The sequence below is a fragment of the Loxodonta africana genome, chromosome 6 (assembly GCF_030014295.1).
Source record: "Loxodonta africana isolate mLoxAfr1 chromosome 6, mLoxAfr1.hap2, whole genome shotgun sequence".
Classification (NCBI taxonomy): domain Eukaryota; kingdom Metazoa; phylum Chordata; class Mammalia; order Proboscidea; family Elephantidae; genus Loxodonta; species Loxodonta africana.
The window spans coordinates 116,785,568-116,809,762 of NC_087347.1; the positions used below are offsets into that span (position 1 = coordinate 116,785,568).

Sequence of the window (24,195 nt, forward strand, 5' to 3'; positions counted from 1 at the left end):
TTCCCTAGAGTGTGCTGGTGGTTGGGTTCTGCAAAAGGACCATGGGCATCCAAAGTTTTTAGTTGTAAGGACTGGGAGGTACCAGTTATCTTTGGACCCCTGTTGCGGGTGGCTGGGTGACGTGAGTGGAGCTACCAGTCCTTAGGTCCCTGATGTGGGTAGATGAGGACCTTGTTTAATAGGCAAAGCAATGTCAAATGTCAAACACCCACCTCTCAACTATACAACTAAAATGGTTGGAGTTTGCCAGCAAGGGTCTATTCTCCAGAAATAGTTCCACACAGGTCGATGCCGAGGGGAGAAGTGCTCAAGGTCCATGGACGGTTTATGCCTGGTCAGGAGCCGCTTCTGTCCTGAGCTCTCCGCTGGTTGCAAATTTTTTCCTTCCCCAAGGCCGGGAGGATGGCTCCAGGTGTTCACCAGAGTCTACCTCAGGCCTAGGGATTCAGCCGCTGAAGCTGGGTTGGGGGTGGGGGGGCGCGGTAAAATATACGCAAGTACTTAGGTTTTGTCGAGAGCGCCTTTCTCCTCAGGTTCCGGAGGTGTGAGTGGGCTGTGTGGCTGGCTGCTTCTCCCTGAGGCTACTGCGGCCGAGCGCTAGGACCAGCCAGCCACCTCCGCCACCACCACTCTGGGAATGGTGCCTGAGGGCTCCCCGTGATTCAGGTACGGTAACTCCTCTGCACTTCTGAACGGCCTCTTCCTCCCTCTGCCCCTCAGTTCATTGTCTAAGCTTGCTTTTGATGCTCAGGGCTCCCAGCTTGTCACAGATATACTCGTTTCACTTGTTTTTTCGGGTCTTTGTTGTAAAGAGGGCTGGACTGAAGCGTCTGTCTGTTCCGTCATCTTGGCTCTGCCTCCCCAGGTTTAGTGCACTTTTAAAAGAGGTACACAGATCTGTCTTTTAAGAACATACATTTTCCCTTTCTATAGATTAATTATGCTCATTCAGCTCATTTATAGGTCTTTAATGATTTTCCCATAAAAATGATATTTCTCTTTAACCTTACCTCCTAGAAATAATACAAACTCTAGTTATTCAATATGTAATATTTTCAATTGCTTCTGACTTTGGTAATTGTATGAAATTAATTACTAAAGCGTTGAACCAAATCTTGTGATTAGCTTCCCATTGATCTTTAAATATTCTATTTGAATCTGTAATGGAATGATAAAATGTGAAAGTTGTTATTTGCTAACAAGGATAAGGGAAACTGTTAAAAACCATATTGTAAGATTTTGGGTTTCTCATGTAGTCTGGTATAATAAAATAATGGAAGCTGTGACAACTTGTGCCTATGGAACAGCCAATCCAGATGCTCTTAGGACTTTGTTTAAAGAAATATCCGGATACTTTTATACAATGAAATGGGAAGTGTGAAGACATTCTAGTGTGTTTCCAAATGATTAAAAAGCATCTGTCAGAAATTAATATTAATTACCGAGGTCCTAGAAGCCATTTACCTGGCATGTTTAAAACACGAGCTCCAGTGGTACCTCTTACAGTCTGTTGTTGACGTTATAATTATTTGTCTCTTTTAGAGGAGTGAATAATTATCGTAGCAAATACTCTAATTTCCCATATACATAATTAGCCCCATTCACTGTAGAAAGACAGGAATATAAGGATTCCAATCATGAGGAAAATAGATTCTTAGTCTGAATAGGCCTCTTTTTCCCCCCTTCTACAAAGCTTGTAGGGTGAAAAGAAAAAACAGTAAAATATGCTATCTTAAAAAACAGAATTATAAATGCTTTGTGAGGAAGCCACTGCAAATCTTCCAAGATGAAGTTTTTTGTTGTAGTAGTTACAAGTGGGAGCCCTGGTGGTACAGTGGTTAAGAACTCAGCTGCTAACTGAAAGGTTGGCAGTTTGAATCCGCCAGCCACTCCTTGGAAACCCTGTGGGGCAGTTCTAGTCTGTCCTATAGGCTGGCTATGAGTCAGAATAGACTAGATGGCAGTGGGTAGCTACAAGTGAAAGAGACTTATCAGAAAAGGAATTTAAATACTAGGTTTGGGATTATAATCTACCACCATGGGCTGCCAGGAGAGGGCAAGTTATAAGGCCAAACAGAAGGCCAAGCAAAGGGAAAGAAAATGACAAACAGGGTGAAATGTGGCTATGGAGGTTTTAAACCAAAGAAGACGTAATCACATTATTCTCAGAAGCAGGATCATGAGGAAGACTGAAAGTTGCTGTTGATACACACTTTGTAAACCTAGAGCTGACTTCCAAGTCAGGGAAAGGAAGAAGTAGGAGGTCAAGAGGATTCCGTTTAACTCAACAAGTACTTATTGAACAGTTCTGGAATACAGCAATATGCTAATAATATTCTATGGGGTTTTATTACCAAGTATTAATACTTAATCCTTACCTAAAGAAAAATTTGCCTTTTGAGGGACAATAATTATATGGGGAAAATCTTTAGTGATGTATTTGTCATTATATAGCAAAAAAAAAGAAAAAATCTAAGTTGAATATTAAGAGCACCATATATGGGGAAAATCTTTAGTGATGTATTTGTCATTATATAGTAAAAAAAAAAATCTAAGTTGAATATTAAGAGCACCAATGTATGAGATAAATTATGAACTACTTGGACAGTGAAGGAAGAGAGACGTGAGGTTAGAGAAGGCAGAGGAAGCATTAACCTATATAGCAAAGATAGCTGAAGTCAGGATTGGAGTGTAGAAGATAGAATAAAACATCTCAGAATGCTGTGTAATAAGGAGCAAAGAGGAATATAGTGGTCAAAGTTTGCAGTGGAATCTGAGTCAACTGGGGATCCATTCATTTTACACTGGGCATTGTGGGGTAAAGACAGAAGAGAAATAGGGAGTGAAAACCAAAAACAAAATAAAATAAACCTGTTGCCGTCGAGTCGATTTCAACTCATAGCGACCTTATAGGACAGGGTAGAACTGCCCCCATAAGAGTTTCCAAGGTGTGCCTGGTGTATTCAAACTGCTGACCTTTTGGTTAGCAGCCGTAGCTCTTAAACACTATGCCACCAGGGTTTCTGGGGCGGGGGGGCGGGCAGCAGGGGAGTAAAGTGGGGTATAAATAAATCCAGCCCTACTCTAAAGTACGGAGATAGTTCAGATGAAGAATTGGAAGGAAAGCGCTTAAAAAAATCAAAACCAAACCCATTGCCATCGAGTCGATTCTGACTCGTAGTAACCCTATTGGACAGAGCAGAACTGCCCCATAGGGTTTACAAGTAGGACCAGGTGGATTCAAACTGCTGACCTTTTGGTTAGCAGCTGTAGCTCTTAACCACTATGCCACCAGGTTTCCGTAAAATCCCTAAGTGAACTAAAATGCTGTACCTTCCCTGTATGAAATAACTGTCTCAACAGAAAATGAAAGAAAGCATAAGACTTCAATCAAGAAAAACACTTAATGAAATTGACTTCTCAATACCCCCCAGGGGATAAAATAATTAATAGCTGCTGTTAATTGTGATCAATTAATATGACAACTGAGAAGGATCTCGGACCAGGGAAGAATGAGTCATTGACTTCTTAAAAAAGGACCCATCATTGGTCAGGTAAATTAAGCTATTTTCTAAGCAAAGTGGAGAACAGTGTCTTTTAACCAGGTATACTCCAGGGAAAAACGGGGGCAAGGGGAACAGCATGTCTGAATTAGAAAGCTGGCTATCTATACCAACTTACTACCTACCTGGCTTATTACTCAGTCTCTTGTTTTCCTTGGTCAGCCCCTCAAATCATCAGATTTTCCAAGACTTAGGAGGAAATGGTTTTTCTGAGAAAAAAAAAAAATGAGAAGTTTATCAAAATTAGAAAGTCAGCAAGCCAGAAAACACTGTGGGAAGACTTTTCTAACTCAAGGAGCCACTGCTAATGAATGACAGTCATAAAAAGGAAGCAATCGCCTTTTATCCCTATTACTATAGTCTCTGACTTCTGGAGTCCACCCTAAGGAAGAATTATCTTGCTCAAGCATCATTTAGATTCTGTCATTCTCTTCAAATCTACTGAGAACTGCACTTGTTTGGGAACCATATTAAAGCCAGTGCCTCTGGGGGTTATTTCACTGTCTCTCTTCCCAGTACTATTAATGTCCAATGTCATCATTTTAATGTTGCCTTGCCTGCTTTGTATTAGCCAAGATAACTTTTTATCCATGCCCTTAGCCTAACTTCCTGAGGTGCCAGCTCCTAAGCCTACAGCTTCACCCACCCAATTACTTATTCAAGAGATGCCAGTCACCCTTATCATTGTCACATGAAATCCATACTATGAGAAATCCCCAACATATGCCCATTGACACACACATACCATCTTCCAGACATTATGTTTTATGGTAAAATGAGTTCCTTTATGTTGCCTTTTGCCTTGGTTCTTTGGAAAAACAGCTTGAGAGGTTTTTCCTCTAAGCCCTGAGGAGTTACCCTTGTCCTAGTATTCTACTCCACAGGGTTTGTTACTTTTGTCCAGGTTGATTGACATTTCCTGGATAAGCTGCAAACAACTTAGTTTTGCTACTCTATGTCTGGTCCTGGGCTGCAGCCTGCCCTGTGATTGATATTTACCTTGCCAGGATTGGTCAGTAGACTATGCAAATGAGGTGAGTTGTAGCCCAGCCTGCCTACTATGCAAACGAAGGGGGATTGGTCAGTCCATGGCCCTGGTGGGAGTGTCATGCCTTGACATTGACAAGGACTTTGTGTATTTAAGTGGCTAGCTTCACAGAGGTTTTGGAGACAGAAAGAAGGAGGAAGAGAAGCAGCAGGAAGAAACTGAAGAAAAAAAAAAAAAAAGGCAGAGAGAGAGGAGTCAAGGAACCTCCTAAAAGAGCTGTAACTTGATCAAGGCCCAGTAGGGGCCCAGTGGCAGAGTTGGCAGTGACAGGAAGCATAACCAAGAGGAGCCTGTCTTCAGAGAGCCGAGAGGAGACCTGCATAACCGAGAGGAGCTGAGAGCTATCTGGCACTGAAGAAGGAAAACTCTGCCTCCATGCTTCCTGATCCTGAATTTTGTAGCCTGTTGATCCTGATTCCAAGTTGTACCCCGTTATTTCCTTTATAAACTGCTTAACTGTACGTATGGTCTGAGTTCTGTGTGTCCAATGCAGTGGATTATCGAACCCAAAAGAGAAGTAGAGAGTGCTGTGGAAGGGGTGGCTGGTGTCAGAATTGGTAAAAAGGTTGGAGAGTGGAGGTATGCCTGATCTCCACCTCAGAGGGGTCAGCCTTGGGCTGGTCTTGATTCCGATTATAACGCCTGAATTTAAGCTGTTTTTGAGGATGCTACTACTTCGACCCTTTTGTGTGTTTTATCTCATTACACCGTGAATACCATCAGTGGGATGCGCTTCTTGCTGTGGTCATGGTTAATTTTCATGGATGCATGAATTGTGAGAGTGGGAAAGGACGTTAGAGTTTTGGGAAGGTGCAGAGAGAATAAGTTTATTCCCCAAAGTTGAATAGCAAGTTAATGTGCGACCAAGGTGATTACCTTGACTACTAGCCTCACGCTTTTTCCACCACAGGAATGATGATGGTAAAAATTAAGACACTGAAGCTGATGGAAAATACAGTCAGCGGGCCAGTGAGTAACTTTCCACCCTATTTTTTTCCAGCTGTACAGTGATAATAAAATCAAAACGGTATTAGTTTATGCTGTGAATGGAATACTACCGTTTTATTCTTGACTTTCTTTATAGCTCTAGTTGATAAGTAATAAAGATCCCGGACTACCAAAAAAAGGCAACTCAGTTTTCTATCTTTGTAGGATACTGTAATGTCTTCTAATTTTTTTCCAACGTACCTTTGTAATAATAAATCTTGACATGCCAAACCTTCATTATCGTGTTTTCTTTTTGCACAACCCATTCTGGAAATATTCCTTCCATAAATTAACATCTCTATTTCTTTGCTCAGTAATAAACACATAGCATGATCTTTGCCCAGAAAGTGTAATCGCATGGCTCGATTCACCTGTGGCACTTACAGAGCTTCTGTCTCGCAGAAGACATCTTTAAGATCCACCCAAGTACCCATCTGTCTTCTGTGCCCTTGAAATCTTCCTCCCGCTCCTTGCCCTCTCCTTTATTTCTCCTTCACTCCTTCCTCCCTCCTTGCACAATTTTTTTTAAAGCAAGCTTCGTATCTTTTTTAGTTAGAATAAAAGCTTTGTCTCTCTTGGGCGATGTTATCAGCACTGCGGATATATGCTGGGATGCTTCTATCCTGCATCTCAGAATCTGATTCTGATTCTCCTGTTACAGCCAACAGTACTGGTTAAAAAAAAAAATCAATTATTAAGTTTCTTATCTGCTTCTCTGCTTCCAGAAGAACCGAATCTTCCATAACTAATGGGGATATCTATTCCAGGGAGCTTTATGGGGAAAACATATTGCAATATGTATAAAAAATAAAAATGAGGCTGCAATTAGGTATAATAACTATAGTTTAATTTAGACCCATTTTACTTTGGGTTGATAGAAATTGGTTGGTATACAATTTTTCCATTAAAAAAGTAGTTTTCATGAAAATATTACAGTCTAACTTTGCTGCTTTTGTGTGTTTGGCTTATGAGCTTGTGAAGAAAAAAAAAATGAGTTGTCAATTTTAGATTCTCAATAGATAGCAGGAGAGTAATTCTGGGTCTCTGTAATTCTGAAGATGTATCATATACATCGGATGTTAAGGTTGGAAAACATGGTGTATGTGTCTGGGCGCCAATTAATAAACAAATGTAAGTGGACTTAGAAGTTCTGAATTGATGAGTCTTAATGCCATGCTTTATGTTTGTATCATTGAATCAAATGTACTCACCTTTTCAAATTTCTGTTGAACTTACGAGCTCCGTTGCGGAGTATATTGGTTGTTTGCCAGAGTCCACATTTCTTGAGTGAACTCATATATTTTTCCATCAATACCAGCAAAATCGTTTCCTTCCTGTGGCCTTCTCTAATGGCTTCTGTTCATTTATCACTATCTTTAAGATCCTTTCATTATCCAAGAGTGTTCATGTTTTTTGCCCATGATTTTTGATAGTAAAATATTATCTGACAGGAATGTTGATATTATGACTTGAACACATTTCAGGAAATCTTTCGAAAGAGAAAACATATAGTTAATACCATTCCGTATATCATCATGTATCTTTTCTGTATCAAAGTCAGCACAGAATACATCAAGATAAACTAATGCCTCATGATACTCATTATGCAGGACTTGCCTGGAGTATTTGGAGAATGTGTGGAAAGCACCTGCCTTATTATGGTGGCTGTTTCACCTATCCCGTGACCGTGCATGGTGGCACTAGAATTTCTATACTAATAAAGAAAATTATTTGTTCCTCTTCCAAATTCTTTAAGTATTCTTTAGCTCACTTAGCCTGTATCATCACCCACTGATACGTCTGGAATCGCTAAATATAATTAGACCTGGGATAGAGGTTTTATTGACTTTCTATATTTGAAAGCAAGTGTTAATATTCTAACTTTCCCCTGAATATTTGGCACATCACACATCAAGCCATCTGTTTAAAATCATACAAGGTGGTGGGATTAAAAAAAAGTCTTTTAGGAAGTCCAAACACAGGGTTATATATGTTCTAGATGCCAGCTGTGATTAATTTAGTCTCACAGCTCTTACATTGAAATGCTTGCATTTTCCACCCATATTAAGGTTTGATCTTAAAAAAAAAAAAAAAATGAGCTTTTTCAAAGAAATATATAGCATGTATTTAACATGCAGTATATATTTAAAGTCTTTAAATTTTTCTAGAATTTATCAAAGCTAGCTGAAAAAAACCTTAGACAATATAAGCTGTATTATTCTGGTTAGCCATGACTTATTTTTATATTGGACTTCCTAGTTTTTAAAGTGCTTTTCTAGGCATTATTTTGTTCGGGCCTCACAGTGATACTGTGATATTGGCATGGAAGATTTCACTCTCCCCAATTTACAGAGAAAATTGGCTTAAAACAGCTAGGTTTTAAGTTGCTTGTCCAAAACTACTTGACTAGTAAGCTGTGCAATTTAGACTACAGGCTGGTAGCATCCACTGGCTTCTATTGAAATGTTTTCCCATTCTGCTTATGCAGCTTCTTTAACTCAGTCCTTTTCTGCACACAGTAGCCAAAATAATGCTTGCAAAATGTTCATCAGATGGTGTCACCCACTTACTTAAACCTTAGTAAAGAACTTTCCATTTTGCTTGGGATAGTCCCAAATCCTTAATAGGATCTTGATGGTCCCCCGTGTTCCACCCCTTGCCTCCTTTCCATCCATGTCACATGCCACTCGTGTTCCTTTGCTCACTGGGCTCTAGCCACACTGGGCTTTCTTTAGTTCTTCCAAAATGTGACGAAGGACTTCGCACTTGCCACTCACTCTGCCAGGAGTGCAGGTCCCCTCTCTTCACTTGGTAACTTCTGGTTATCGTTCTCTAAGAGTGGGGACCTGGCAAGCTTCCTCCCCCTTACCCCCTCCTTTTACTCCACTCTCTTTGTCTTTAAATGGAGGTGATAATACCAACTGACTAAGTTGTTCTGAGGACTTAGATACACCAGTGGAAGTAGAAACATGTTGTAAACTGGGACGTACTCTCCAAGTTGAAGATTTTTCTCACATAGTTGGCTTATTTCAGAGTTAGAGAGCAGCTAAAGGAGAAGACAGAGTTGAAAATTCACCTGTTTGGAGCCAGCGTTTGTTCAAGAACGTACGAAAAAGCTACTTTTTGAAGGAGAGCAAAGCCTGAGTGTATAAACGAAGGAAGAGAATGTGGCGGGTTCACCTTTCCTGGGAACGTTGGGCCATTGTCAGTACTCCTGGGGGTAGTGATTTGGGTGCAACAGAAAGAGGACCCAGTGAAGGAGAAAGGGAAGAGATGATCTTGCTAAATGAAACTGGGAGAAATAGAAATGGGTGGTGCCTAATGGGTTTTGAGAGACACTACCAAAGTTCTACAAAGGTGGCTTCTTAAAGTCATTTCACCCCAGTAGTTTGGTGGAAAAAGATGTTGCTGCAGAAGCTTGGCCTCTTCAGGTTCATTACCCAGATTTCAATGTCATTGTTTTGGCTCTTACCCTTGAGTACCTTAGTAAAAAAAAAAATGACACTTACCAATTCTCCATGTCTCGCTTCCTTTCACTCTTCCCGCTGTAAAAGATCCAGGAAAAGCCTGTGTAAGAAGTTAAAATTTACTTTTGGGACAGATTGATTTACACCCATGGTATAAAAAACAAAATAAACCTGTTGCCATGAAGTCAGTTCTGACTCACGGCAACCCTGTGTAGAGTAGAACTGCTCCATAGGATTCCCTTGACTGTAATCTTTTCCGAAGCACATCTCTGGGCCTTTCTTTCACTCTGCCCATGGGGAGGTTTGAACTGCCAGCCTTTTGGTTAGTGTTGTTTTTAGTTGCTGTTGATTCTGACTCAGGGTGACCCCATAATGTTACAGAGTAAAACTGCTCCATAGGGTTTTCCTGGCTGTAATCTTAACAGAAGAAGATTCCCAGGCCTCTTCTTTCATGGTACAGCTGTGAGTTTGAACTGCCAACCTTTAGGTTATTGTTTTGTTAGGCGCCGTCGAGTCGGTTCAGACTCATAGTGACTCTATGTACAACAGAACAAAACGCTGCCCGGTCCTGCACCATTCTCATAATCGTTGTGCTTAAGCCCATTGTTGCAGCCGCTGTGTCAATCTATTTCGTTGAGAGTCTTCCTCTTTTTTGCTGACCCTCTACTTTACCAAGCATGTTGTTCTTCTCTTGGGACTCCTGCTGACACGTCTAAAGTATAGTAAATGAAGTCTCACCATCCTCCCTTCTAAGGAGCATGCTGTTCACACTTTTTCCAAGACAGGTTTATTCATTCTTTTGTCAGTCCATGGTATATTCAATATTCTTTGCCAACACTATAATTCAAAGGCGTCAGCGCTTCTTTGGTCTTCCTTATTCATTCCAGCTTTCACATACATATGAGGTGATTGAAAATACCATGGCTTGGGGTAGGTGCACCTTAGTCCTCAAAATGACACCTGTGCTCTTTAATACTTTTAACAGTTTTTATTTATTTATTTGTTTTGTGTAGCAGATTTGCCCAATGTTTAATATGTCTTTTGATTTCTTGACTGCTGCTTCTGTGGGCATTGAGTGTAGATCCAAGTAAAATGAAATCCTTTACAACTTCAATCTTTGTTTATCATGATGTTGCTTATTGGTCCAGTTGTGAGGATTTTTGTTTTCTTTATGTGGAGGTACAATCCATACTGAAGGCTGTAGTCCTTGATCTTCATCAGCAAGTGCTTGAGGTCTCTTTACTTTTAGCAAGGATGGTTGTGTCATCTGCATAATGAAGGTTGTTAATAAGTCTTCCTCCAAACCTGATACTGTATTTTTCATATTGTCCAACTTCTCGGATTATTTGCTCAGCATACAGATTGAATAGGTGTGGTGAAAGGATACAGCCCTGATGCACACATTTCCTAACTATATACCATGCAGTATACCCTTATTCTGTCTGAACAACTGCCACTTGGTCTATGAACAGGCTCTTCATGAGCACCAGTGGTGGTTAGGTTAGTAGTTGAGTCTAAACTGTTGTATCATCCATGATACACTTAATACAAAAAAATCCTGGCTTATCAGTTGGTGCCTTCTCTTGTTATCTTATGTCATATTTTATAATTTGGGTAGAAAAGGTTTTTCCATATTTGGAAAATAAAAACAAACCAAATTAGTTGCTGTCAAGTCAACTCTGACTTATGGTGACCCATATGTGTCAGATCAGGGCTGTGTTCCATGGAGTTTTCAATGGCTGATTTTTTGAAGTAGATGGCCAGGCCTGTCTTCCAAGGCATCTCTGGGTGGACACAAACCTCCAGCCTTTCAGTTAGCAGCCGATGCAGTTAATGGTTTATACCACCCAGGGTTTCCAAGTAAGGTCCTACAGGGTCGTAAAGATGCTACATGCCTTTGGAACTCAGGGAAGAGAGAGAACAAGGACGTGATGAGGAAAAGTTCTAGAGGAAATGGGTTAAAGCTGAGCATGGGAGGAACCACAGGCTTTGAAGGCAGAGACTTTAGAGGGCTTTTCAAGTAGGAGGAATAGCAGGGTCAAGGGTATAGAGGCAGGGACGTGAAGTGTTTTAGAGGATCATGACTTACTTCTAGATCATAGTCAAAACTTTTCTTCATTGCCCTCTTTTCCAATTTGACAGAGCTGGAGAAAATCCCCCTTAGCTATCTCTTGCTGTGAATTTGCCCCATGCAGTGAATCATATTGAGCCTGGGTAACCCATCGTACACATTCGCAGTGTCTGAGAAATTTCCAGACAGAGGTCTTCACTTCCCTCCTTTCCCTTTAAGACTGTGTGTCCCTTATAGTCAGGCATTGCATCTTTGGTTTTCATCACATTATGTATCTCCTGTATACAGAGCGCTAAATTCAGTAACAGCAATAACCATAGCAACATGACATGCTTCACAAAGAAAAAAAAATAATAGCAACAATAAAACAAAAAAGACCTTAGCATAGCTAAGTCAGTATTATCAGGGTGATCTGAGCTGTGTGCTTTTTACCAGATCCAGGAATGAGTTTGTGCTGAACCATCTGTTCTGGGTCACCCGGTCCCACTTTTAATCCCTGATGCCCATTCCTGAGATGAGCTAGTTTCGGGGATTATAAATACTGTAGGCGGTTTGACCTATTTTTATCTGTGAAAATCTAACTCACCAAACAAAAATGAATTCTTTAACCTTGTTCTCATCAGCTCCATGGTCTAATGAACGTAGAATTCCCAGCTCTTCTATAAAAACAGTAATGCGTCCTTTAAAGCATGTAGCAGGGATTGAAGAGGTGAACTAATTCTGAATAGGTCATAATGACTTTATTAGTTATTACTTGAATTGCTATGCATTTGATAGTATTACGGGGTCATAGTTCTTCACAGGAAGGCACCTAGCTCAGTGGAAATTGTTTAAGCTCTGGAGACGAATCAGCAAGAATTCAGAATCTGTTACCTTGTGGTTTATACAATTTTGCACAAATTACTTAAATACCTCTGATCCTTGGTTTCCTTGTCCTAAAAAAAAAAAAAAAAAAAAATGCTGTAGAGTCTATTCTGACTCATGGCAACCCCATGTGTTACAAAGTAGAACTGTTCCGTAGGGTTTTCCTGGCTGTAGTCTTTACAGAAGCAGATCGCCAGGCCTTTCTTCTGTGGTGTCACTGGGTGGGTTTGAACCGCCAACCTTTAGGTTAGTAGCTGAGTGCAAACTGTTTGTACTACCCAGCGACCTTCCTTGTCTATAACAAGAAATTAATAATAGAACCTATCTCATGCAATTTTTAGGAAGGTGAAATGAATTAGTATATGTAGAGCCCAAGTTAGCACAAAATAACAACTATGACTATTTATTTTTGTCATAACATTCAAGAAACATCTTCTTATGTTGGTCCTTCTGTACCTCTTACAGCATGAGAAGCTGATACATGAACTGGAAGAAGAGAGACACTTGCGTCTTCAAAGTGAACAGCGGTTGCAGGAGGTGACCCTGGAGTCTGAGCGCAACAGGATTCAGATGCGTGGCCTGCAGCAGCAGTTTTCCAGGTATCATGCATGAAACACGCATGTTGCGCCATGAGTTGCATCCCTCCCTGCACCGGTACTGCCTTTGATTGAATTTCCATTGTGCAAAGATTCTGTTGCGTTTGATGAGCTCATTTCCCAGCAATTTAGATCTTCTTTTCTAGCTGTTGGGTTTTTTTTTTGGGGGGGGGGGGTTTCTAGCCAAGCCATCCTATTGTATTTGGACCAGTTTTCTGAAACTTTCTGTCTGCCCTTGATCTAGCCTGGGCTTTACTGAGGGTGGTTGTCTTTTCTTCTTGATGGCTTCCCAAGGGTCTTCCAGTGGGTTTCAGTGGCTTTGTGACCTGTTAGAATGTTCTCTGAGAGGCCAGGTAGGTGGATGAGCTTTCACAGGTCAACATAATCCTATTTTAAAGTAGAGAGAAAATGAATTCAATCGTATAGTAAGCTCTTACTCATTGCTTAGAGAAAACATTTCGAAGTAGCAAAAAAAAAAAAAAAAAATCAATGAGCTCCTGTCCTTTGATAACTAGAATTTGAAAGGATTCTGAAAAAAGCAGCTCTCTTTAGATTTAATTCTAGCACAGTCTGAATCTTTCAGCTTCCAATTATAGTTAATATAGGGTCAGATGGAAGCTCAACCTATTACGTTAATATCCATCCAATTCAGTGGAAAAAAACACACACTTGCCCAATTACAGACCTGGGACCACATACAGGCATCCTGTGAGAGACAGCCTAATTTCTGCATTTTACCTTCGCCATTTGCTAAATCAGGAAAAAAAATTTTCATTTCACTTTTCCCTCGCTAGCTTATCCTAGTCAGAGTCTAGTTTGAAAAGTGTCCTTAAAATCTTAATGAGCTGCTCTCCCAGCTCAGAGTGTGGGACTTGTCTTTAACTTACCGTTCAGACTGGTTTGTGTATCTGTGTGATTGGTGGTTCAGTGGTGGGATTCTTGCCTTCCATGCAGGAGAACTGAGTTTGATTCCTGCCAATGCAACTTACGCACAGCTGCCACCCATCTGTCATGGGAGGTCTGTGTGTTGCTATGCTGTTGAATAGGTTTCAGGGTAGCTTCAGGCTAAGACGGACTAGAAAGAAAGACCTGGCGAGTGTTTCTGCTGTGCATGGGATCACCATGAGTCGGGGCTGACATGAGGGCAGCCAGCAACAACAATGACATATGATTGGTGATGGATAATGTAGCTTCCTCACTAAGAGCCTTTTATAGTGATAGCTTCCTTTTTAGAGGTGTTGGAGAGCGAGGCCAAAGCTTAGCCGCTAGATTATTTACCTCACTTTGGCTCCATGCCATGAACTTTTGTGACTTTGGTTTAGGGGCTTCTTGGAGGAATAGGACAGGAAGGAGGGATTACTACTCTGTGTTCAGTGTCATATTTTAACACCCCGTCAGAACGCCTGAGCCCAGAATAATACATAGGCCCAGGATAATATACATGCGCCAATCAATACTCTAACAAATGCATGGCCCACCCCTCGAAGGCTGTTATTTGTATAACCTTATGCATGGTTTTTCATTCAGTTTGATGACAACTCTTGTCTTGTGGCTCCCAACTTGAAGTAATAGATCGCCCCACCTGAAGCAACTTTAAAACAAGCACTACTTCGTAATACTTTCTCTTTTAACAGTGTGGACAAGGAGAAGGGACTAATTGAGACGTCTCTGTATTCAAGCTATCGATTCATAGGTCACGAGACACATGGCACAGTAAATTATTTTCATATGATGCCAGGTCACCTGTTGTAAATCAGATGACAATCCCATACAGGTTTGAGTTGTCCAGGAGACAAGTCTAGATCCTAGGCTGAAAAGAGAAGATGATTATATGGAAAATAAATAATGGTCTGTCTTACATACTGCTTTGGGGATGAGTTTTTTTTTCCAGTATAATCAGTTTACTCCCGTAAAGCTTCATTGAAACTGAAAAGTTCAAGTCCAGTTACAGCCAGACAACTAATGTAAACCAGCAAAAGATAGGGAAGAAAAAGCTGATATAACAGATAAGACAACTACGTAATAAGTTGCGTAGACCTACTGAACCATTCCTGATGGCCTGTCGCATTTTAAGCTCTGGTTTTAAAGATATTTCTGGTTATGCTTATTTAAATAATTCTGTTACTATAATTTAGGTCTTTGTAAAATTCTCAGTATTGCGGAATATGCCTGTAATACATTGCACTGTACGTGGTCTGCATCCAAATGGTCCTACAAGTAATTTATATAGCCCAAGTCATTGTATTAAATTAAAAAAAATTATGTCCATAATTTTCTCCTTTTTTTCCCCCCCTGGGCCAATGAATTCATTTTTTATGTGTAGTGACATCTGGAATGTAGAATTATTTGAGCATTGTTCATGGACCAAGGTTATTTTTAAAAATTAAACTCTCAACTTACTTCTTAATGGATATGAAACGGCTTACAATAAAAGATAGGTTTACAATAAGGCTGATCATATAGACAAACTAAAAGGCCATGAGAAGGAGAATGTGGCAAATAATCCCGGTTACACAGGCCAACATGTTTTCTGAGAAGGAGCATTTAATTTAGCTCAAAGATTCCTGGCAGCCAAGATAAAAAGGAAAACACAAGAGGATATCTAATTCTCATTTCCTAGACAAAGGCTAAACCAGTTGCCGTGGAGTTGATTCTTCCTCAAGGCGACCCTGTGTGTGTTACTGTAGAACTGTGCTCCATACAGTCTTCCTTCAGGGGCTCATGATTCGGAAGTAGAGCATCAGGCCCTTCTTCCATGACACTTCCGAGTAGATTTGAACTGCCGCCTTTTCAGCTGGCAGCTGAATACATTAACTACTTGCAGCATCCAGGGACTCCAGACAAAGGCTACTACTCTTACACGTCTTTTTCGAATGTGGGCGCAGACGCATAAGATGCTGAGGGCTCGGTGAGTTGGGTGAAATCTTCCTGGAGTGTTTGATGGCCTGGTAGCCATGAGAGTGTCTAAACGGTGGTTAAGGATGTTCTGAATTTCAGATTTCCGAATGAGTGAGACAGTGGAGGGGAAAGTGAATGATGAGCTTAGAATCTGAGACAATTAGATATACGTGGAAAGTAGAATTCAGCTGTCAGGATGAGTAATTCAGGGGAGGTAGGACGGGCTTGGTTTTCAGCTGTGTGATGGGTCTGGTAGCTCAAAGGACCAGGCAAACCTGAACATGCGTGATTGTCTGTACTCTGATGAGTAATGGGATCACTTAGATGATAAAAAAAAAACGTAAAAACGTTTCAATGAGTAGTTTCGTTTATGTCCCCACCAAACCTTCCTCCACAGTCCCTCCCCTCCCCTTGACCTCATGTCCAGGGAGAGTATAATGGTTAGCAATGGTCCCAAGATTGGGCAGTAACCATGAAGAGATGCAGCCAGAGGTTACATAATCAGCTGTAAGTGCATAAATCAGAAATCTCCTGCCCGGAGGGAGATTTAAACAAGCATAACCAACTTGGTTCGGGCCATTAACATCCTATAATCTAAATGCAGAGGTGAGAAAAGATATTTCCAAATTAACCCTTCTCTACGGTGGAGAGAGCACTTTAATGGGTGCTGCCTAGAGGCGGGTAACGTCATAAGGGCTACCTGTGCTAGTCTTGTTAGTTGGTGATGTAAATCAAAGATGCTTTCCAGATGTGATGAACAATGTTTTACCTGTCATCTGTGTGGTATGTATGACTGGACATATTTTAGTGGTGTTAGCTTTATGCTGTGCCATCCACTATTCCATAACTGTCCCTACCTCTCCACCTCTGTAATGACTTGTTTGAGTTGTGACTGTTCAGCCAGCCAGGGTTCATGGTGTGGACTGCAGCTATGGCGCTGACTTCCATCCTGAGCAAAGATGGTTCATTGCTGAACCCCCAGCCTCCTTACTCCACGCTGAGTTAAGGATGTGTTTTAAGCATCAATAGACTAACCTGGAGGAACGTTTTGAGAACTTTCAGCAACATTGTCTCCAAACCAAGTCGGGTATGTGGAGGTGGAATAACAGTGGTTTATTTTATAGACTGGTACCATGCAAACCATGCAAACCAGACGTGGCTTATACTTGTGTTTGAGTTGGTCCCTTTGGAGGCAATCTAATCAATGTATAGATTATGACTGACAGCTTCTGTTCTTCTTAGGCAATAACTCACATTTCCTTTATAGACAATATAAATGAAACAGAGTATGCATCCTCAAAACCTGTGGACTAGAGATAGAGAATCCTTACCTACATATATGAGTGAAACAACGTGTTAACAGTATAGCTATAAATGAAATGAAGTGAAAATTTGTCTAAATTCAGGACACCTATGCTTGTTATACTTGTTAGGGAGCCCTAGTGGTGTAGTGGTTAAGAGCTCCAGCTGCTAACCAAAAGGTCAGCAGTTCAAATCCACCACTACTCCTTGGAAATCCTATGGGGCAGTTCTATTTTGTCCTATAAGGTCGCTATGAGTTGGCATCAACTTGAGGGCAGTGGGTTCAGATTTTTTGGTTTTATGCTTGTTGGTGGGCTATCATGCTGAGGCATGCATAGAATCAGATGAAATTAATCACTGAATGGCGTCCTTAGTATGTTAGTGCTGCTATAACAGAAATGCCATGAGTGTTTTTTTTGGGGGGGGGGGTGACTTTAATTTTAATGAACAGAAATGAATTTTTTCACAGTTTAGGAGACTAGAAGTCTGAATTCAGGACACCAGCTCTAGGGGAAGGCTGTTTCTGTCTGCTCTGGGGGAAGATTCTTGTCTTTTTTAGAATCTCTTCCTTGGTGATCTCTGTGTGGCATCTGTCTTTCTCCATTTGTGCTTCCTTGCCTTTGTGCCTAATCTCCTCCTTTTATATCTCAAAAGTGACTGTGTTAAGACACACCCTATGTGATACGACATAATTAACACAACAAAGAAAATCTTATTCCAAATGGGGTTACATCCACAGGTATAAAACTAAAACCAAACCGGTTGCCATCGAGAAGATACCAACTCATAGCAACCCTATAAGCCAGAGTAGAACTGCCCCACAGGGTTTCCAAGGAGTGGCTAGTGGATTCGAACTGTTGACCTTCTGGTTAGCCACCAAGCTCTTAACCACTGTGCCATCAGGGATCCTCCACAGGTTTAGGGGTTAGGATTCACAACACCTATATTTGGAGGACACAATTCAGTCCATAACAGGTAGTGGCAATAATAGTGACAATAATATATGCGTTTAGTGTGTGACAGCTCTATGCTGCAATATGTTCAAAGCTCTAAATTAGAATCAACCTGGTAGACGCACCACCTGGGATGACATATTTTTTAAACTATCTACAATTAGCAAACTATATCACACTGAAAGTATCATGAATCAGTTAGTGTTTCTCTGCAGCTTTGACATGCTGGGGGAGGGGGTGGTGTGTGTGTGTGCATGCGCTCACGCTTATACCAGGCGGTGCAAATCTAAGTAAGGGCAACAAATGAGCTTGGTGATCTGTAATTGACCAGGGAGTTAAAAGCCACCCAAATGGAATCCAGGCTTTCACTCCCTAGCCCCGGGTCTCTCTGTTCCTGTTCGGACCTTCACTCCCTACCTTGTTATCTGCTGCCTTGAAGCTATTTCTTTACTTACCGTAAAAGGGATTTCTCCTATCATGGTTGGTTGCTGTGCTCAAGTGTAGCCTCTGCGCTGAACTTCAAGGAGATGTAAATTGAGATGGTTTCACTGCTTAACTCGCTCGCTAGTTGCTGTGCACGTCATTGGCTCTCAGAGACTATGGAACCTTAGGGTTCATTTTCTGCTGCCCATTTGGGAGCTGTAGATGCAGGCATAGAAGCATGTGTTGAAGAGGATAATATGCCCTGAGCTGTTACCCACATACACCCTCTGCCTCTGTATCTGCCTGGTACTTTCTCTATGTCTCGGGAATTAGGAGAACAGAAGAAGATGAGAAGAGCTGCCAGTTGACCTTTGGACAATCAACAGCACAGAGCTCTTCTGCTCTCTTTCTGCATTTGTCCCCCTCTCAGACCCTTTTCCAACTTTCACATGTTACAGAGGCCGGTTCTCCCGAGTGGCTTTTTCCTCCTAATGAATATAGAGGACAATTTTCTATTGATTTAGAGTTGCTATTTCTACACCATCAGCAGTATTTCTGGCTGAGACTTCTGAAAATTGGGGCCTCTCACCTGCACCTTTGTGTAAATCTACCAGAAGTTTAAAATGACAAAGTGACATTAGTTCAAGTGATACATTTGCTTCGAATGACAACAGATGGAAGAGAATATTTTAAATGGCATCTTTTAAAATGCTTGGTTAATGTAATATGGGCCATCTTTTGATGTCGGAAATTTGTGTCCTAGCGATCTAGAATGTAAGCTCTCGCTTATGCAAAGCAAAGGTAGGCTAAAACCAACTGCGTAGAGAACTGGGGAGAAAGGAGGCCACTGTCAAATCCCTGGTGATTATTCACATAGTGAACATTGGAAGTTCCTTTGTATTTCCGTCGCTTCATAAATAGTGATATTGGCACATGTGTCTTCTTAAACTCTTCAAAAGAGCTATGTGTGGTTGAATAGAAAACACAAAGTTTATCTTTCCTGTTATTCATCCCTGGTACAGAAAACAGTATTAACATGGAGTGTAGTATAATTTCATTTTAAAGCACACTATTGGACTAAATGGGTTCTCTAGGATCTGGTTACAGCCCCACATCTGTCTAACTGGAGTCCTGGTGGAACAGCTGGTTAAGAGCTTGGCTGCTAACCAAAAGGTCGGCAGTTTGAATCCACCAGCTGCTCCTTGGAAACCATATGGGGCAGTTCTACTCTGTCCTATGTAGGGTCGGTAAGAGTCGGGATTAACTTGACACCAAAGGGATTGGGTTTTTTTTTTTTTTTCTCTAACTAGCGTAATCACTTTAGTTAAGTACTTTAACCTTTCTGGGTCTCAATTTCCTCATCTGTAAAATGATGAAATTGCAATATAGCTTTATAGCGCTTTTTAGAAAACAATGTACTCAAATGCATTTATTAGGCAAAAACATAACTACTCTGTTACAACCAGGCCTAATTGAAATTTCTGACAGTGAACTTTCTATTTTGAGTGCTTGGAGCGGACCTGTCTTAATTTCCATGTTGCCATCACAGTGAGGCTCCGTGGAACCAGATTTGACTGTGTCCATTTTGGTCACTTGACTCTAGAGAAGTCAATATTAGAAAACCGCCAGGCCTGGGTGAAAAATTTCTGTTGAGGACAGCCAAAATTAAATACTGAGGAGCTGTACTGGCACAAGGAAGTTAAGATACTGTGCAGTGGACATAACCATTATCATCCTTGCCTCTGATGTTGTCCACTTCAGGATTTATTTGAACTAATTTGGGAAATAAGCTGAACAGAGAGAACTTCATGACAACCAGAATTATTTTCACTTCTAAACAATTTCTCTGAAGCAACAGCTACCATCAATAAAAACACTAGTGACTTAGACTCTCCTCTAAATATTTTTTTTTGGACACCTCAGGATGGATTGATACAGTGGCTGCAACAACGGCCTCAAGCATAGCAACGATTGTGAGAATGGTGCAGGAGCCGGCAGTGTTTTGTTCTGTTGTACCTAGGGTCGCTGTGAGTCAGAATCGACTCCACAGCACGTAACAACAACAAATGATAATTCCTAATGTGTTACCCCCACCCCCACACTTTCTTATAAGAAAATAAATGCAGGGTGTAGAAGGACTTTTTTTTTTTTTAATGAAAACTACTCTCAATATTCCATGCTTTATATTTTTATCAGTTTTGCAGAGATTCCACTTCTTTTTTAGACATACAGTTTGATAACTTTTGACAAGCATATGCTGTCATGTAACCACCACCACAATCAAGATACAGAATATTTTAATATCCCTGAAAAGTTTCCTTGCTCTGCTTTGTTGTCAGTTGCTTTCCTACACCCAAGCCCCTTGCATTGATGGACTCTTCTTATAGTTTGGCCTTTTCAGAAAGTCTTAGAAAAGAAATTATAAAATACTTAAACTTTTTGTGTCAGACTGCTTTCACTTAGCACGAATCTTTGGAAGTGTGGTTATGTTGCATGTATCATAACCCGTTCCTTTTTATTGTTGCAAAGCTCTGGTGGCACAGTGGTTAAGAGTTACGGCTGCTAACCAAAAGGTCTGCAGTTCAAATCCACCAGCCACTCCTTGGAAACCCTGTGGGGCAGTTCTACTCTGTCCTATTGGGTCGCTATGAGTTGCAATTGACTTGACGGCAATTGGTTTGGTTTTTGGTTTTTTATTCTGTTGTATAGATGTGTAGATGTAGCACTACATGTTTATCCATTCACCTGCTGAGGGATAATTGAGTTTCTTCCAGTTTTTATGATTATGATTAAAACTGCTATGAATACTCATGTCCAGGTCTTATTGTGTTTTCATTTCTCTTGGGAAAACACCTATGAGTGGGACTACTGAGTCATATATTAAGTGTACGTTTAACTTTATAAGAAACTGCCAGTCTGTTTTCCAAAGTAGCTGTGTCATTTTGTATTCCCACTAGCAGTGCATGGAAGCTTCTGTTGTTCCACACTAATGCATTTCTTTTGAAATATAAAATACAGATATAGAAAACACATACAAGAAATGTTTGACTTAATGAGTTTTTTAAAGCCAACACCCTTGTAACCACTGCCAGCTCAAGAAAGGAAACCCTGCCCATAAGCCAGAAGCCCCTCCAGGTACCTGATCCCAGTCTCAGCCTCCAGCTTCTCGTAAGTAACTATTGGTGGCATAGTGGCTAAGAGCTTTGCTGCTTACTAGAAGGTCAGCAGTTCAAATCCACCAGCCACTCCCTAGAAACCCTAGGGGCAGCTCTCTGTCCTATAGGATCGACTCGATGACACCTAACAACAATAATCGTAACTTTTATAACAATTGCTTCCTTATGTTTTTGATAGTTTATCATCGTCCAATATGAATCCCTAACAGTTTAGTCTTGCCAATTTTTTAAAATTTAAGTTTATTTTAGCCTACAGTTTCCCCTTCATTCCTTCCTTTTCCTTCAAGTATATCTGTTGAAGAATTTATCTGTTGAAGAACCCAGAGCATTTCCCACAGTCTGAAATTTTGCCAATTGCATATTCTTGAAGAAATTCAATGTGTTCCTCCTTTGTCCTCTGTATTTTCTGCAAATTGGAAGCTATTCTTAAACATCGTTCCTGACAATGACCTTTGTCATAGGTAGGCATTCAATAGATATTAGTTGTTCAGGAATGACTGAATACATGAATGAATGAATGCCTTCACTGAAGCAGAAGGATACAGCCAGACTTGTACTAGGAAAGACTTTGACTAACATATGGAAGAATTTTACAGATAGTGTGTTTATGTTAGAAATTTGCTTCCAAGGGTGGTTCTACAATAGCCATTTCTGGGGATCTTTAAAATTTTGATAATACTCAATCACTCTTAGAGTTATAAACCGTGATGGCCTGGGAGAATGAAGACCTGATTCCCCATTCCAGAGTTCCTATGATTGAATGCCCACGTATAAAAGATGAGTTGCCTGTTTCGGAATATTCTTTGCAGAATTCCTTTCTGCAGGGCACTAAATGGAATTTGGTGCATTGAAAGTTTACTTCCCAGCGGGCACAGTTTACTTTCAGAGAGTGTTTTATGGCCCTCAGGTAATATCTGTATCAGTCTGTCTGTGGTTGTAGATGGGCCACAGTGTGTGGTTCATTGTTCTGATTACCACTTGGTTCCATAAGCAGTACATTTAATGAACGGCATTCCTGCAGAGTGTATCTCTGAGTGCCGACTGTAAACACTTGGAACTGTTCTTTAAAAAAAAAAACATCCTTTTATTTGTGAAAAAGAATTCAGCTAAGATGGTCCTTGTTTATAAATGTCTACATCTGTTGCTAACAAACAGCCTCAAGCTTTTAAGAGAGCTTCCCAAAAATAAAGTAAGAAGTGAGCTATGCTGAAGCTACTGGGTTCTGACGAAAGCAGTATATTGTAGTTTCCATTAAATTGTGTTTCAGGATTGTTTTCACATTGCTCCTGACCAAAGGTTTTCACTTGTCGTCTGCAGTGGTTGCATTCTGGTCACTGCTTCAGGGATTCATATGTAAGTGTATTTTCTCAAAACACAAATATGAATTTATTTTTCCGTATGTAATTACTATGGTGATTTCAAACTGTTATGCTTTATAATAAGGATTTTTGTTAATATTGATATTAACATGAGCCACAAAAATGCTGATATGACACTTCTTTTTTTTTTTTTCATTATTTCCAAAACGATTTTTTACATTATTTCATTCAGTTCTCACTATAACCTTATGCATGGGAGACAGAGTATAGTATAATATCATAATTTTGTAATTCACAATTTCATAATACCATAATTTTGATAAATACAACAGTGAAACTTAAAAATTTCTTTGAGGCCATTTGACTGGGTGTGCCCAACTCTAGAAGCCAGGTCTTCTGGGTTTTGGTCTGACGCTTTTTCTCCTCCCTCATTCATTTATTTTGTAATGTATAAACCGTGATAGAAAGTGAAGTTTGAAAGAACGTTACAAGTAATTATATTTCATACTGATTTCACTCTTGACCACAGATATAAGGGCTCTACCACTGGTGGGGTTCTTAAAGGTGATCATCATCACCCCACTGAGTTTCTACCCGAGAGGAACTTGGATGAGAAGTATAAATGAAATTCTATCAAATTAAAAGGGAAATTTGATAACCACCTGTCGTAGTCAACTAATACTGCTATAACAGAAATACCACAAGTAGATGGCTTCAAGAAAGAGAAATTTATTTCCTCACAGTAAAGTAGGCTAAAAGTCCAAATTCAGGTTTCAGCTCCAGGGGAAGGCTTTCTCTCCCTGTTGGCCTTCTCATCAATCTTCCCCTAGAGTAGGAGCTTCTCGGCAGAGGAACCCCAGGTCCAAAGTACGTGCCCAGCTCATGGCACTTCTTTCTTGGTGCTACCAGGTCCCCACTCTCTGCTTGCTTCCCTTTCCTTTTATCTCCTGTGAGATAAAAGGTGGTGTAGGCCATGCCACAGGGAAACTCCCTTTACATTGGATCAGGGATGTGACCTTAGTAATGGTGTTACAATCCCACCCTAATCCTCGTTAACATAAAATTACAATCACAAAATGGAGAATAACCACACAATACTGGGAATCCTGGCCTAACCAAGTTGACACATATTTTTGGGGGACACAATTCAATCCATAACACTACCTTTTTCACATTCCACAATCCATAAAGAAGGTCAAAAAGTGTTTTTTTTAGTGCTCCTTTTATCCTCTGTACTTTCTTACTATTTTTTAGCATTACATTGATGGTTGAGTTGGTGTTTCCAAATATCTGTATCCCATCAAATTACAATTCCATTATTACATGGCCTATGTAGCCACTGAATTAACTTAGGATGGCCCAAAACCCCTTTGCCTCTTAACTTGGAAAATATGTATTTAGCTAAAAAAAAAAAAAAAAACCCTCCAGATTCACCTTCTCCTTGATGTGTTTTTTAATATTCTATTACTTGATTTCTACACAGACTCTTTAGTCACATAATTATGCTTTTTTTCTTGCTGATGTTCTT

At 40.4% G+C, this 24,195-nt stretch overlaps 1 protein-coding gene across 1 annotated transcript in view; it reads left to right on the plus strand.

Moving 5' to 3' along the window:
- Positions 1 to 24,195, plus strand: part of NCKAP5 (NCK associated protein 5) — a 666,066-nt gene that overhangs the window by 152,021 nt on the left and 489,850 nt on the right. Inside the window, 1 exon segment of the mRNA XM_023543022.2 lies at positions 12,466 to 12,599. Coding sequence (XP_023398790.2) covers positions 12,466 to 12,599 — 134 coding nt within the window.